This window comes from Oncorhynchus tshawytscha, linkage group LG17 (assembly GCF_018296145.1).
Source record: "Oncorhynchus tshawytscha isolate Ot180627B linkage group LG17, Otsh_v2.0, whole genome shotgun sequence".
Taxonomy (NCBI): domain Eukaryota; kingdom Metazoa; phylum Chordata; class Actinopteri; order Salmoniformes; family Salmonidae; genus Oncorhynchus; species Oncorhynchus tshawytscha.
The window spans coordinates 14828445-14844367 of NC_056445.1; the positions used below are offsets into that span (position 1 = coordinate 14828445).

Sequence of the window (15923 nt, forward strand, 5' to 3'; positions counted from 1 at the left end):
CTCTCTCTCCCTCTTTCTCTTTCTCCTCAGTACTTTGGCAGTCTGTTGGTGATCTTCTGTGTAGAGTTGGCCAGTGGGGTGTGGACGTATGACGAGGTGAGTGCGGCACTGATTTTCTATATGCTGTATCTCTATGCTTTAGATCTATGCTGCAGCTCTATGTGTGGGGGCTGTCCTTATAGGCATGTCTGTATTTTGTTCTGTGCTATGAATAAACATAAATGCCAGTCATGTTCTGCTCTGCTCAGAGAGCTCGCCTCTTTCTCTGCTTACTTGGGCTACCCAATAAACAACATGGCCAGTGCAGGGCACCGGCCAACGAGCACAGGGAAATGGTACTGGTGCTATATATAAACAACCAAAAAATCTAACTAAAAGAAACGTCCAACGTCTCAAAATTCCACAATGTCCCTAAAGTGTTGTTGGGTGAAACCAGGTTCCACTGCATTTTTTTCATTGTTCCCCTCTAATCAGGGACTGATTTAGATGTGGAACACCAGATGGGTGCAATTAATGATCAGGTAAAACAGAAAACCAGCAGACTCCGGACCGCATAGGGTAAGAGTTGAATACCCCTGAGATAGGGTATAATTGCGTCCCCCGTTCCCATCCCTCCCTCCCTCCCCCTCCCTCCTCTCTCCCTCCTGCTCAGGGTGTGGGTGTTTGAACACAATGGGCAGGGCTCTCTATTACAATGGGTTCTCCCCTACAGGGCTGCCCCTCCCCTGGTCCAGGGGCTTATCTCTCCACCATGAAAGAGCCCACAGTGGCTTTGATGTCCCATCACAGTAGGTGGGACTCGCTCCAACCGCGCAGGTGTGTTTGTGTCCGTGTGTGTGCAGCACCTGGTCACTGGCTAGAGCAGTGTGTATGGCAAACTGAGAAAGGTGTGTGTGTGTGTGTTTGGTACTTGGCTGCAAGCCTGAGGATGTGTGTGTGTGTGTTTAGCACTAGCAACTAGCCTTTGAGGCCACAGTGCCACCCGCCTCCCTCAGTGTGACATACCTGCCATGCCGCAGGGGGGTTGTGGGTGTTGTAGTCTTTGTGCCTTGTCCTTTATCAGAACCCTGATAGGGTAGCACCAAGGTAGCACCAACCTGGCCTCAGGATAATTCTGGGTAACCTGGGTCATATTATGCTTCTCACAATCTCATTACAAGACTAAAGGAGAGAGGAAGGAAGAGGGGAGGGAGGCCCAAGGGTGTGTTAGGTGGAGGTTTTATTGGAGAGGAGTGGAGACAGGGATAAGTTATGCATGGTAAGTGTGTCAGACTGTGGGTCTGCGGAACAGCTCTGGTCTGGTTCCCCAGAGCCCAGACAGGGGTAATTGTTTAGACAACAAGCAGTTGTCAACCTCAGCAACTACATACCGGAGTGTTGGAGGCCTGGGAAACACTAGAGGAGAGAGTCAGAAGTTGCGTGTTTGAAAATATTTGAGGCATGGTCAAAGGATTGGACTATATAACTAGGCTTGAAACAGAGAGCTGGTAGCTAAATATACACTGACTGTTGCTCCTGTACGGTTTCATGGCTTTCTGTTGAGTGTCTTGTGGCAATACATGAACTGTACAGGAAATGTTCTCAGCTGAAGTTGAACTGAAATATATAGCTGAACTGAATGTAACTATACTGAGTGAAATGGAGTTTAGTGCTGACCCCATTTATTCGACTGGTCGATTGTTTGGTCGATAGGCTGTTGGTCGACCGAGATTTCGTTAGTCGAGCAGTAGCAAAAATAAAATATCATGGCGTACAAGACACCTGTCTGATCCACGCCGGTCTGAGTGGACTGATCCATTGTGGGGATGTGTCACGTTCACTGGAATAATTATCGGACCAAACTGCAGCGCGATATGGTTTCCACATAATATTTATTTGAAAACGCACAAAACAACAAAAGAATGAAACAAACAACGAACCGTGACTACAAAGGTGGTGGTTAAAATAATTTATTACAATCAAAACCATTCATACCATTACAAAATCATAATTCTCATTCATTCTTAATAAAATTCTATTTACAAAAACATCAAACAAAAACAAACCTCAGGGGAGCATCGTCCCTCCCCGTCATACCTAACCCTTTCCCTATCTCCCCTTCCCTAATCTATCCCCTTACCAAACTCACTTTAACACTCCCAGCCCTAAACCCCCTTTCCACCTCTCCCGTGCCGCATGCTTCCCCCACTTCCTCTCCTCCCTCTTATCACCTTCCACCCTTCTCACTATCCCTTCCAACCCCCAATCTCTCCCTGTCTTGACTAAATTCTTCCTGGCTTCCCACAGTCCCTTTTTAAAGAGACTCATGAGAAGCCAGAGCAGAAACCTGTCCCTATCCGTTCCCTTTGCTCTCCCTACGCCTCTCTCTAGCCTAGCCCATGTCAAAACAAAATCACTCCTATCCACACCTAGCATCACCCGTGCCCTAGCCCATACTAGTCCGGCAAAGGCACAGTCCCAGAAGGCATGGCGCACAGTCTCCTCCCTGCCACAAGCAGATCTTGGACAGGTGGGGGATCGCACCAAACTATACCGGTACAAGATGGAAAGTACCGGCAAACGCTTATGAAGGCTCAACCAATTCAGGTCCTTGAGCCCGTTGTCCAGGCCCCGCGCCTGCACTCCCTCCCAGACCACTGACGAGATGCCCGCTACGGGCGCAGGACTCCCTGCCTGCCAGACCTCCTCGTACAGGTGCCTGTGGTCTAAACCTACTCGGGCAACTTCAACCTCGGGGTGCGCACGCAGCCACTTGGCCGCATGACCAAAGTGCCACGGCAGCTGTTCCGCCCGAGGACCCGTGTTAGACCACACCATTACGCTTCTCGCCTGATACGAGAAGAACACCCGCAGGAGGTAACCGGACGGGTGTATCACTGGCTGAGCAAGCTCCGCTAACAAGAAAGAAACAAAAATTGAGTCCAGCTTGAGGGGGAAATGTGGTACCCCCCTACCTCCCTCCCCGATGGGACAGATCATGCGTGCCCTGGCGACCCACTCGCACCTGCCACTCCACATAAACTGAAACACAAGCCTCACTAGAGGCCTCCTCAGACAAGCCGGCAATGGGTAGATATATGCCAAATACAAAAGAGACGGCAACACATCCACCTTTAGGACCAGGACTTTGCCCATAAAAGACAAATACCTAGCCTTCCACATTGCTAGCTTCCTCTGTACCACTGCGATCCGAAAACCGTGACTACAAAGGTGCTACGTGCACTAACTCAAAACAATATCCCATAAAACACAGGTGGACAAAATGCTACTTTAAATATGATCCCCAATTAGAGACAACGATAGCCAGCTGCCTCTAATTGGGAATCATACCAAACACCAACATAGAAAAACTCAACTAGAACCCCACATAGAAAATAATAACTAGAAAACCCCCCAGTCACGCCCTGATCTACTTACCATGGAAAATAAGGGCTCTAAATATTATGTGGAAACCATATCGCGCTGCAGTTTGGTCCGATAATTCTTCCAGCGAACGTGACAGGATGGTACAGTCCATCACTCTAAGACATGTGCTACTGAAAGTGTCTATGGTTATATTAAGTAGGAACAATGGTGCAACTTTAATAAAAATAATATAACTTTATAAGAGATTCGGGTTCTCCCGTGTTGGATAGTGGTCGCTGTTCCCGGTTCTGAAACACGTCAGTGTGCTGTTGTCGCTATGTGCATAATAGCAAATTTAACCAGCATATTTGTGTTGAGAACAATGTGGTGGAGGCAGAGAAAACACCCTTTGCCTTAATTGTCTAAGAAAAGTGAGGAGAGAGGAAATCACAACATAATTAGGTCTATAATCAATAATAAGCTTTATAAATCATCCATATATATTTACAAAAATAATACAGATCCTGCTTATATTGCCTGTTTGAGTGTTTGGTTCATAGCATACTAATTATGTGAGCACCAAGCCTTCGTGAGCACCAACCACAACATGTCGGTTAAATCATTTCACAAATTCGGCTGTTGTTTAATCTTTGCTATGCTGTAATAAAGGCTTTACACTTTTTATCTCGTTAAAACCGCCTCTCTGGTATAAGTTATAATTTATTTAGTGTTGTTTACACTGTTCCAAATGATCAGACAAATTCTATTTATAATAATTATAATAACCCTCCTTTTTCTTTGATCTCCTTCTTATTGTTGGTATTACTATTATCGTTATGATCATTGTTAGTATTATAATAAGTAATGTCATTATCATCAGTAGGCTTAGTATAGCAGCCTTGTTTAACCACCATCGAGCTGCAGGCCTCTAAGAGCGCATTGATACCGTAACGTACTTCGGCCTATATTTCAATACTTATATAAGCTATAGTACTGTATCAATCAATCAATCAATCATTCATTCGTTCATGTCATCACACAGCATATGAGTCATTCATGCAATCAAGCATTTTAATTTTAAAATAAAACAACGCAAACTTTGAATACTTAGCATAAACAATAAATAAACGGTTCCATTTTTTGAAATTACAACAGACTCTGTTATGCTTATAATTTATTGAGTGTTGTTTACATTGTTCCAAACGGTCAGAGAAATTATATTGTAATCTAACAGCTCCTGTTTGGCACATAAAATATGCACACAGAGCTTGCTCCTTACCATCTTTTTCTTGATCTCCAGTATTTTCCACAACTAATTTATTCCACACATTTTTTACCTCCTGAGCAACCAGTTAACATTCCCCCGTTTTGAGTTTGCTATAGCCAATTTATTGGTGTGATAACGATATGCTATAGGTCATAATGGTCACGTGCATGCGATGCATTCATGTGTCACGTAAAGAGAGCAAGGGTTGAGAGAATAGGGACTGTTTTTCCTAAACAAATGAGGGATTTGGGTAACAGAACTTTTCAGTCAGATACGGCTGGAATTATGTTGCAGCTTCAGCAACACGGACAGCGCGATGAACACTGTTGATGTTATGTGGTGGTCCTGCAGCAGGGAGAGACAACCGGTGCTAGTCAATCTTTTTTATTTTATACAGCGCAGAAAGTCTGAGCCCGGCCCGGCACACTCAAATAAATTGTGGTTGGACTCCCTCTAGTAATTTGTGTGTCTTAATTATTTAATTTAACAGTGCGCTTAAAGCATCAGACAAGCTCACTGCATATACAATGCATTTGGAAAGTATTCAGACCCCTTGAGTTTTTCCACATTTTGTTACATTACAGCCTTATTCTAAAATTGATTACATTTTGTTTTTTCAATGATCTACACACAATACCCCATAATGACAAAGCAAAAAACGTTGATTTTTTGTTGAAATATTTGCAAATGTATTAAAAAAAAGCTGATATCACATTTACATAAGTATTCAGACTGTTTACTCAGTACTTGTTGAAGTACCTTTGGCAGCGATTACAACCTTGAGTCTTTTGGGTATGATGCTACAAGCTTGGCACACCTGTATTTGGGGAGTTTCTCCCATTCTTCTCTGCAGATCCTCTAAAGCTCTGTCAGGTTGGATGGGGAGTGTCGCTGCACAGAGGCGATGTTGCAGGTTTTCATCAAGAATATCTCTATACTTTGCTCCGTTCATCTTTCCCTAGATTGTGACTACAGTAGTCTCCTAGTCCCAGCCGCTGAAAAACATCTCCCCAGCATGATGCTGCCACCACCATGCTTCACCGTAGGGATGGTGACAGGTTTCCTCCAGACGTGATGCTTAGCATTCAGGCCAAAGTGTTCAATCTTGGTTTCATCAGACCAGAGAATTTTGTTTCTCATGGTCTGAGAGTCCTTTAGGTGCCTTTTCAGAAAGTTCCAGCAGGCTGTCATGTGCCTTGTACTGAGGAGTGTGGCCACTCTTCCATAAAGGCCTGATTTGTGGCAGTGGTATAAAGAACTTAAGTAAAAATACTTTAAAGTACTACTTTAAGAAGTTTTTTTGGGTATCTGTACTTTACTTTACTATTTATATTTTTGGCAACTTTTACATTAACTTCTCAACATTCCTAAAGAAATGTGTATACTTTCTCCTTACATTTTCCCTGACACCCAAAAGTAGTACTAACTTTTGAATGTTTAGCAGGACAGAAAAATTGTCCAATTCACGCTCTTAGAAGAGAAAATCCCTGGTCATCCCTACTGCATCTGATCTGGCAGACTCATTAAACACAAATGCTTCATTTGTAAATGATGAGTGTTGGAGAGTGTCCCTGGCTATCCGTAAATAAATCAAAAACAAAACAAGAAAATCGTGCCCGGCTGGTTTTACTTTTATTTTTGATACTTAAAGTATCATCATTTTATATCCATTTACAAAAACATCTAAACACCTGTTTCCACTTTGTCATTATGAGGTATTGTTTGTAGATTGATGAGAAAAAAATAATTATTTAATCTATCTTTAGAATAAGGTTGTAATGTAACAAAATGTGGAAAAAGTAAATGGGTCTGAGTTATTTTCGAATGCACCGTAGTTGATTTAATTAAAACACACAGGATTTGCCTATATATGGAAAAATACACATTTGAACATTTCGACCAATTGATTGGTCGAAAGAACATACGACTCTCTGTCGACCAAGATTTTTTTTAGTCGGGGACAGCCTTAATGGAGTTACACTGTTATGTTCTGTCCAAGCCCTCAGTTCAGAGGTCAGATATGATCAGTCTGAAGTCCAGGATGCCCAACTATGGCCTGCAGCGTTACCAGTGGCTAACACACACCTGGAACACCTTCCAGACTGAGGTGAGAGGTCACTACCCCAGAGGTCACACACATCTACACAAACACTTAGTGGTTTTATATCATAACCCAAGAGCAACATTTTAATAAGATATTACATGTATTTATTAGAGGTTGTTAGTGTTTAGTGCTTGAACATGCAAGATTGCTAGTTATGAAGGGTTGCTAATGTAAGTAAACTTTCTTTGACTGTGTGTTCCCCAGTTTAAGTGCTGCGGGGTCATCTACTTCACCGATTGGCTGGAGATGACAGAGATGGAATGGCCACCAGACTCCTGCTGCTCCAATCAGTATCCAGGATGTGCTCGCCACGCCCATTACCGTGACCTCAGTGACCTTCACCAAGAGGTGAGTGTCCCCAGGAGTGCCCCAGTGACCCTCTGACCTCATAGTAAGTGTTAGGTTGTGGCTTGACCTCTGGTGAACTGTTCACCTACTGAACCCTCTGACCCCACCCTGAAAAGAGTTAGGATCATTACGGCTCTCTGTAGCCCCAGGTGGATCTTCCAATTGCCAATGATGTACCTTCCCCTGTGACATCATCAGAAAGGGACACACAGGCTTACATATTCCCATTCGCCAATTGAGTAAACCTGTTAGTTCAGAAGAAACAGAAACAATAACAAACTTTTTGAAATAGGTTACTTACATTCTAAATGGAGTGGAGATGATTTTCTTGGAGTTGGAGTTTTCCACTTAATACATTCACAACAACCTGTTTCCAATGGGATGTCTATTTGCAGCCTGAAATGACCTGCCGTGTTCAATGGTGGAGAGAAATCCATACAACTCAATTAGAGCCAATCACAGGCTTGATAGCATAGTGTGCCTTCTGGCTGCTGTGGTTGCCAGATTGTTGAGACAGAGTGCAGCTATTACGCCTCATCAAGCCCATCAGGGGACAAGGTATGCCGTGGTCCGGGGCTGAGGGGAACACACAAACAAAGTCTAGTAGGGGGTGAGGTACGACAAACAATGCCAGCTAGCCTGCCAGTAGGATACAGAGAGAATACAAAGCAAACTCACCCTAGAGTCTCTCTCTCTATTTCTATTTTAATAACTCACCTTTCTCTCACACACCCACACAAACACACAGGCACGCAGGCAGGCAGGTAGGTAGGCAGGCAAACAGACAGGCAAACAGGCAGGCAGGCAAACAGACAGGCAGGCAGATAGGCAGGCAAGCAGGCAGGCAGGCAGGTAGGTAGGGAGGCAGGTAGGTAGGTAGGCAAACAGGCAGGCATGCAGGCAGGTAGGCAGGCAAGCAGACAGGCAAACAGACAGGCAGGTAGGCAGACAGTAGGGCAGGCAAACAGGCAGTCATGCAGGCAGGCAACAGGCAGTCATGCCGGCAAGCAGGCAGGTAGGGCCGCACACACTCAGTCTTCTTTCCTCAGAGGGAAACACCCTCCTCTCCCCATCTACAGCTCAACCACTGTCCTGGTCTAACCCCAAACCATCCCTGTCCCCTATCCCATCTACAGCTCAACCACTGTCCTGGTCTAACCCCAAACCAACCCTGTCCCCTATCCCATCTACAGCTCAACCACTGTCCTGGTCTAACCCCAAACCAACCCTGTCCCCTATCCCATCTACAGCTCAACCACTGTCCTGGTCTAACCCCAAACCATCCCTGTCCCCTATCCCATCTACAGCTCAACCACTGTCCTGGTCTAACCCCAAACCATCCCTGTCCCCTATCCCATCTACAGCTCAACCACTGTCCTCGTCTAACCCCAAACCAACCCTGTCCTTTATCCCATGTCTGACCACCTCCACCTCAACATGTCTGTCTGCTGTGTTTAGTCAACACTGTTAACCCCCTAGCCTTAGCAACAGTTCCCCTCCCCATGGTCCAGGCCAAGTGGTGTGTCTCTAACAGGGTTCTAGCAGGCCCGGTGTGCCCGGTGCAGACTGCCAGGCTGCCCATTGTCACCTGGGTGAGAAATGCTGGGTGACATGGTGTTCCTGCCTGACATATACGTACAGGGGCTTCCAAGTGGTGCTGTGGTCTAAGATGATTCATCACTACAGACAACCTGGTTCAAATCCAGACTGTATCACAACCGGCCGTGATTGGTAGTCCCATAGGGCGGCGCACAATTGGCCCAGCGTCATCCAAGTTTGGCCGGTGTAGACCATCGTTGTAAATAATAAACAAAAATACACCTGGACTGGCTTGTAGAGGGTGGAGAAAGGGGAGGTTGTGACACTGGAAAAAGAGAGGGAAATGGGGGTGGGGAAAGGGAGGAGGAGGTAAAGAGAGTGCCGATACAGGAAAAGGGGGAGAGAGAGGCTACTAATTGTGTTAAATGTCAACTCTGAGAGGTTCTTATGAAATGTGTGCTGCTGCCAAGCCTCACTAAGTAGAACCAGACCAACAGAGGGACAAAGAGATGCTGTGTGTAGTGAGGATGAGTCAGTCTGTAGAGGAGGGAGTCAGGATGGAGTCAGTCAGTAGAGGAGGGAGTCAGGAGGGAGTCAGTCAGTAGAGGAGGGAGTCAAGGGGAATGTATGGAGTATCCTTTCTATTTCCTGTCTGTTTTCTCTCTTTCTTTATCACATCTCTCTCACGTTTACTACCCTTTCTCCTTTCTTCCGACTTCTCTCTCACTCTCTCTCCCACCTCTCTCTCTCTCTCTCTCTCTCTCTCTCTCTCTCTCTCTCTCTCTCTGGCAGCAGTAAGGTGTAGAGTAGATCTAGTAGATTACATAAAGTAGATCTAGTAGATTACATAGAGTAGATCTAGTAGATTACATAAATGTAACATTAATATAACATGGATCAAACGTATGCCATATTTCAACATGAAAAAGCTTCAACTCTTAAAATGACAAGCCCTTATTGAGTTCTTCTGTCTGTCTGTCTGTCTGTCTGTCTGTCTGTCTGTCTGTCTGTCTGTCTGTCTGTCTGTCTGTCTGTCTGTCTGTCTGTCTGTCTGTCTGTCTGTCTGTCTGTCTGTCTGTCTGTCTGTCTGTCTGTCTGTCTGTCTGTCTGTCTGTCTGTCTGTCTGTCTGTCTGTCTGTCTGTCTGTCTGTCTGTCTGTCTGTCTGTCTGTCTGTCTGTCTGTCTGTCTGTCTGTCTGTCTGTCTGTCTGTCTGTCTGTCTGTCTGTCTGTCTGTCTGTCTGTCTGTCTGTCTGTCTGTCTGTCTGTCTGTCTGTCTGTCTGTCTGTCTGTCTGTCTGTCTGTCTGTCTGTCTGTCTGTCTGTCTGTCTGTCTGTCTGTCTGTCTGTCTGTCTGTCTGTCTGTCTGTCTGTCTGTCTGTCTGTCTGTCTGTCTGTCTGTACTACAGGGCTGCGGGCCGAAGATCTACAGTTTCATCCGGGGGACTAAGCAACTGCAGGTGCTGCGGTTCCTGGGTGTGTCTATAGGAGTGGCCCAGATTTTGGCCATGACCCTGACCCTAACCCTGCTTTGGGCCCTCTACTACGACCGCAAGCCCCCCGAGCCCATCCCGCCCGAACCCCCCACAGGAACCGACCCTGGACCTCTAACCATCACCCACCCACCCCAAGGGGAGGCTCCTAAATCGGGTAACACTCGCCCGGCTGAGGCCTGGTCCAATACTGCGACCACATCTAACGGACATGGACACACCCAGTTTGAGATGGAGACACTGTCCTAGCGGGGGGGAGGATACACTGTCCAGCCATCTGCCCCTCACACTACTGCTCACCCCTACTTCACAGACACTGGAAGAGGGGAAGAATAAGGGGATGAGAAGAAAGTGTGAGACTGGATAGGGGGAGAGAGGGGGGAGAGAAAAACGAGGGTAGGAGACATGAGAGAGATTGGGCACAGTTGCAGGAGAGTGAATACCCCCCATACCCCCCCTCTCTTTCCCGTTGGACAACATGACAATGACATACTGGACTGTGGGACTTTGCAGGACTATTTTGTCACAGCTGGGATTGGAAATTGTCACAGAAACTAAATAACTATAAGCTGAGGTTTGGTCCTTTAGTGTCACCACTATCCGGTAGTGAGGAGGGGAGGGAATCGTTGTCGTTTTCCCAACTTCCCTCCTCCTCGTTGGGAATGTTTGGGAATATCACCACTAGCACTGACTGGATGAAACCTGTTCAGCAAAAACTGCTGGAAGGACATGTCAACTCTTCATCTCACTCAAAACACACCGAACCAAGGAAATGGAGTTTATCTGGATATTTGGAAATATCATATGTCTTAATTTGACAGACCTGTTGGAATCCACAAGAACCACTCAGCCATATTAATGAGTGTTTGTGCAGCCGTCAGAGTGTATTATCGTTGTCTACTATAAACGGAACATGATGTTGGCTATTTATCTCTGGCTCTGTGAGAATAATGCATTTCAGCTCAAACAATAATCTGTGCATTTAATCATTTCAGAGGGTTTGTGAAATATACTGTGTGTTTGCCAAGGAATAATAACACAACCAAGTGTTTGTTCTCTGATACAGATCACTGTCAGCATGACACTCTTAGGGATGAAAAATAAAATGTTCTTTCATCGCCACACAAAACAAATCAAATGTATTTATATAGCCCTTCGTACATCAGCTGATATCTCAACGTGCTGTACAGAAACCCAGCCTAAAACCCCAAACAGCAAGCAATGCAGGTGTAGAAGCACGGTGGCTAGGAAAAACTCCCTAGAAAGGCCCAAAACCTAGGAAGAAACCTAGAGAGGAGCCAGGCTATGAGGGGTGGCCAGTCCTCTTCGGGCTGTGCCGGGTGGAGATTATAACAGAACATGGCCAAAGATGTTCAAATGTTCATAAATGACCAGCATGGTCAAATAATAATAATCACAGTAGTTGTCGAGGGTGCAGCAAGTCAGCACCACAGCACGTATCATACATTTGAAGTGAACAGAATTCATTCTGGGAGAACTATGAGAATGATATGTGGGTGAGTATGGTCTTTCATTTTGAAATAACATACCCTGCTTTCAGTGGAGGCTGCTGAGGGGAGGACGACTCATAATAATATCTGTAATGGAGCAAATGGAAACCATGTTTCGTTTCTGTGACAATTTCCAATCCCAGCTGTGACAAAATAGTCCTAAAAAGTCCCACATAGAAACCATGTGTTTGATACCATTCTACTCATTCTGCTACAGCCATTACCATGAGCCCTTCCTCCGTAATTAAGGTGCTATTGATAATCCATAGTATTTATAGCTAGAAGGGCAGTTGGTAAACTGCAGCTGTCACCACCTACTGAATGTCAGAAACATCGCCTAAGATCCTTTAAGTCACTGGTGATTATATTTTATGTTCGCCCTCTATCTATGTGTCCCCTTGCAGTGTGTCCCCTTGCTATGTGTCCCCTTGCAGTGTGTCCCCTTGCTGTCTGTCCCCTTGCAGTGTGTCCCCTTGCAGTGTGTCCCCTTGCAGTGTGTCCCCTTGCAGTGTGTCCCCTTGCTGTCTGTCCCCTTGCTGTGTGTCCCCTTGCAGTGTGTCTCCTTGCAGTGTGTCCCCTTGCAGTGTGTCCCCTTGCAGTGTGTCCCCTTGCTGTCTGTCCCCTTGCTGTCTGTCCCCTTGCTGTGTGTCCCCTTGCAGTGTGTCCCCTTGCTGTGTGTCCTCTTGCAGTGTGTCCCCTTGCAGTGTGTCCCCTTGCAGTGTGTCCCCTTGCAGTGTGTCCCCTTTCTGTGTGTCCCCTTGTTGTGTGTCCCCTTGCTGTGTGTTTCCTTGCTGTGTGTCTCCTTGCTGTGTGTCTCCTTGCTGTGTGTCTCCTTGCTGTGTGTCCCCTTGCTGTGTGTCCCCTTGCTGTGTGTCCCCTTCAAGTCCCTCATCAAAGGACTCTGGTCATCCATGGCTTTCAGCAAGGATACTCCAGAGGTGTTATGCTTAAATGCTGCTGGTCCCAACCTAAGGGTTCCTGGGGGACAGAGACGTACTGTATGGGCAGGGTGAATGAAGGTTGCAGAGTCCCCTTTCAAAGTATACCCTTCATTGGAGAAGCAAAGGCCGATCCCATAACTTTTGGCCATTTACTCTTTACTGATGCACTAAAAGTAGAAGCGAGGATTAGAAAGGTATCAGAAATATGGTTCCAGCTACCCCTAGCCCTCCAGGTTGGCAGCTTTCTGACAGTTTCACTCATTTCATATCAGCAAGGACAAACCTGAAAGTGTGTATGGAAGTGGTTATGGGTCGGTTCAAGGTCTCAGAGAGACAGGCGATTGGGCCAGTGTATATTTAGTAACAACTTTAACTTAGACATTTTTGATGGAGGGGGAGAAAGTGCCTGTTTAGAAGAAGAGGAGGATGGATGGAAGGCCCCTCTGTCTCTCTCTCCCTCCCTCCTTCCCTCGCTCTGTTTGCTGCTTGACAATGTGAAGATATGATTTATGGAAGAGGGAAAGGCGTGTAGCCCCGCTGTCACAGTGGGTTACAAAAGACATATTGTTTTCTTGCTGGTCGCTCTCTCTCCCCTCCTCTGCCTCCTACATCAATTCACTTATTAATCCTGGTGGGATACGTCTGTGTGTGTGTGTTTATGTGTGTGTGTGTCTGTGAGTGTGTGTGTCTGTGTGTGTGCGTGTGTGAGAGAGAGAGAAACAGTGTGGTGTACAGACAGTAAGCCTCTTCATTCCTCTTGTCTAGCACATACAGAACCAGTCAAAAGTTTAGACACACCGACTAATTCCAATGTTTTTCTTTATTTTTTACTATTGTCTACATTGTAGAATAATAGTGAAGACATCAAAACTATGAAATAACACATATGGAATCATGTAGTAAGCAAATTTAAATATATTTTAAACTCTTCAAAGTAGCGACCCTTGGCCTTGATGACAGCTTTGCACATTCTTGGCATGCTCTCAACCAGCTTCATGAGGAATGCTTTTCCAACAGCCTCGAAGGAGTTCCCACATATGCTGAGCACATGTTGGCTGCTTTTCCTTCTCTTTGCGGTCCAACTCATCCCAAACCATCTCAATTGGGTTGAGGTCGGAGGATTGTGGAGGCCAGGACATCTGATGCAGCTCTCCATCACTCTCCTTCTTGGTCAAGTAGCCCTTAAACAGCCTGGAGGTGTGCTGGGTCATTGTCCTGTTAAAAAACACTAAGCGCAAACCAGATGGGATGGTGTATCGCTGCAGAATGTTGTGGTAGCCATGCTGGTTAAGTGTGCCTTCAATTCTAAATAAATCACTGACAGTGTCACCAGCTAAGCACCCCCACACCATCACATCTCCTCCTCCATGCTTCACGGTGGGAACTACACATGCAGAGATCATCAGTTCACCTACTCTGCGTCTCACAAAGACACAACAGTTGGAACCAAAAATCTCACATTTGGAGTCATGAGACCAAAGGCCAGATTTCTACCGTTCTAATGTCTATTGCTCGTGATTTGTGGCCCAAGCAAGTCTCTTCTTATTATTGGTGTCCTTTAGTAGTGGTTTCTTTGCAGCAAATCGACCATAAAGGCCTGATTCATGCAGTCTCCTCTGAACAGTTGATGTTGAGATGTGTCTGTTACTTGAACTCTGTGAAGCAATTATTTGGGCTGCAATTTCTGAGGCTGGTAACTCTAATGAACTCATCCTCTGCAGCAGAGGTAACTCTGGGTCTTCCTTTCCTGTGGCGGCCCTCACGAGAGCCAGTTTCATCATAGCGCTTGATGGTTTTTGAGACTACTTGAAGACTGCACATTGACTGACCTTCATGTCTTAAAGTAATGATGGACTGTCGTTTCCTTTTGCTTATTTGAGCTGTTCTTGCCATAATATAGACTTGGTATTTTACCAAATAGGGCTATCTTCTGTAAACCCGCCCTACCTTGTCACACAATTTGATTGGCTCAAATGCATTAAGAAGGAAAGAAATTCCACAAATTAACTTTTAACAAGGCACATCTGTTAATTTAAATGCATTCCAGGTGACTTCCTCATGAAGCTGTTTGAGAGAATGCTAAGAGTGTGCAAAGCTGTCATCAAGGCAAAGGGTGGCTACTTTGAAGAATCTCAAATAAAAAATCTATTTTGATTTGTTTAACACTTTTTTGGTTACTACATGATTCCATGTGTGCATTCTTAGTTTCGGTGTCTTCACTATTATTCTACAATGTAGAAAATAGTAAAAATAAAGAAAAACCCTGGAATTAGTAGGTGTGTCTTTTGACTGATACTGCAGATATATCAGGCCTACATCCCTTTCCCTCTGTTCTTAGTCTCTGTCTAATTGATACAGATCTATGATATTTTGCTCTCTGGATTTAGTTTTGAGTAACAATAGAGAAGTCATGGAGAAAGGACTCTCTCAATCCCTCAATCCCACAGAGGGTCACTGCTTTAGGACAAATTCACAGTTGACATGGGGACAGAGGGATACAAACACATACTCCCCCCCCCCTCCCTTTCTCTCTCGGTGTACAGTAAAAGGAGCCAGCGGCAGAAATAAAACCATTACCCTCTGACCCCTGTGTAAAAATAGCAGGGGCAGAAATAGTCTGTGTGCTGGCATGCTGCTTGGGTAATTCCCGCTTCAGTTTTCCCCCTGATGCATGTCATCTGCAATGCACCTAGGGAAGCTGATGGGACCATACATTCTCCCAAAACATCTCAATTACTAACTCCCTGATGAGAAATATGGTAATACAGAGAGACATATGTGAGCGCACACACACACACACACACACACACACACACACACACACACACACACACACACACACACACACACACACACACACACACACACACACACACACACACACACACACAGGCCAACTCCCTTATGAGAAATATGCTGATACATTCACAGTGCAGAGATAAATTACTCTGGGAGATAGCCATACAATATGGAGCAGGAGAGTCTAAGATTGGACAAGACAGCACCCCCTCACCCCATCATGTCCCCACTCACAGCTATAGGACTATCATTATACAATGTCTTCAGAAAGTATAACACCCCTTGACTTTTTCCACATTTCGTTGTGTTACAAAGTGTGATTAAAATGGATTTCAATGTCATATGAACGATCTACACAAAATAACTCCGTAATGTCAATTGTGCAACATTTGATTGTACAACATTTGCCATTATTCTTTTAAAAATTCTTCAAGCTCATTTTCATTTTCAGGTCACCATTTTCAGGTCATGCCATAGATTGTCAAACAGATTTAAGTCAAAACTGTAACTCGGCCACTCAGGAACATTCACTGTCTTCTTGGTAAGCAACTCTAGTGTAGATTTGGCCTTGTGTTTTAG

General features: G+C 45.2%; 1 protein-coding gene across 2 annotated transcripts in view; it reads left to right on the forward strand.

Moving 5' to 3' along the window:
- tspan12 (tetraspanin 12) overlaps positions 1–11268 on the forward strand; it is a 17270-nt gene extending 6002 nt beyond the window's left edge. For both annotated transcript variants that reach the window (XM_042300238.1, XM_042300237.1), the window contains 4 exons: positions 31–96; positions 6612–6719; positions 6921–7064; positions 10010–11268. In XM_042300238.1, the coding sequence (XP_042156172.1) occupies positions 31–96; positions 6612–6719; positions 6921–7064; positions 10010–10342 (651 nt within the window). In that variant the 3' untranslated portion in view covers positions 10343–11268. The remainder of the gene's footprint in view (positions 1–30; positions 97–6611; positions 6720–6920; positions 7065–10009) is intronic.
- The last annotated feature ends 4655 nt before the right edge of the window (positions 11269–15923 follow it).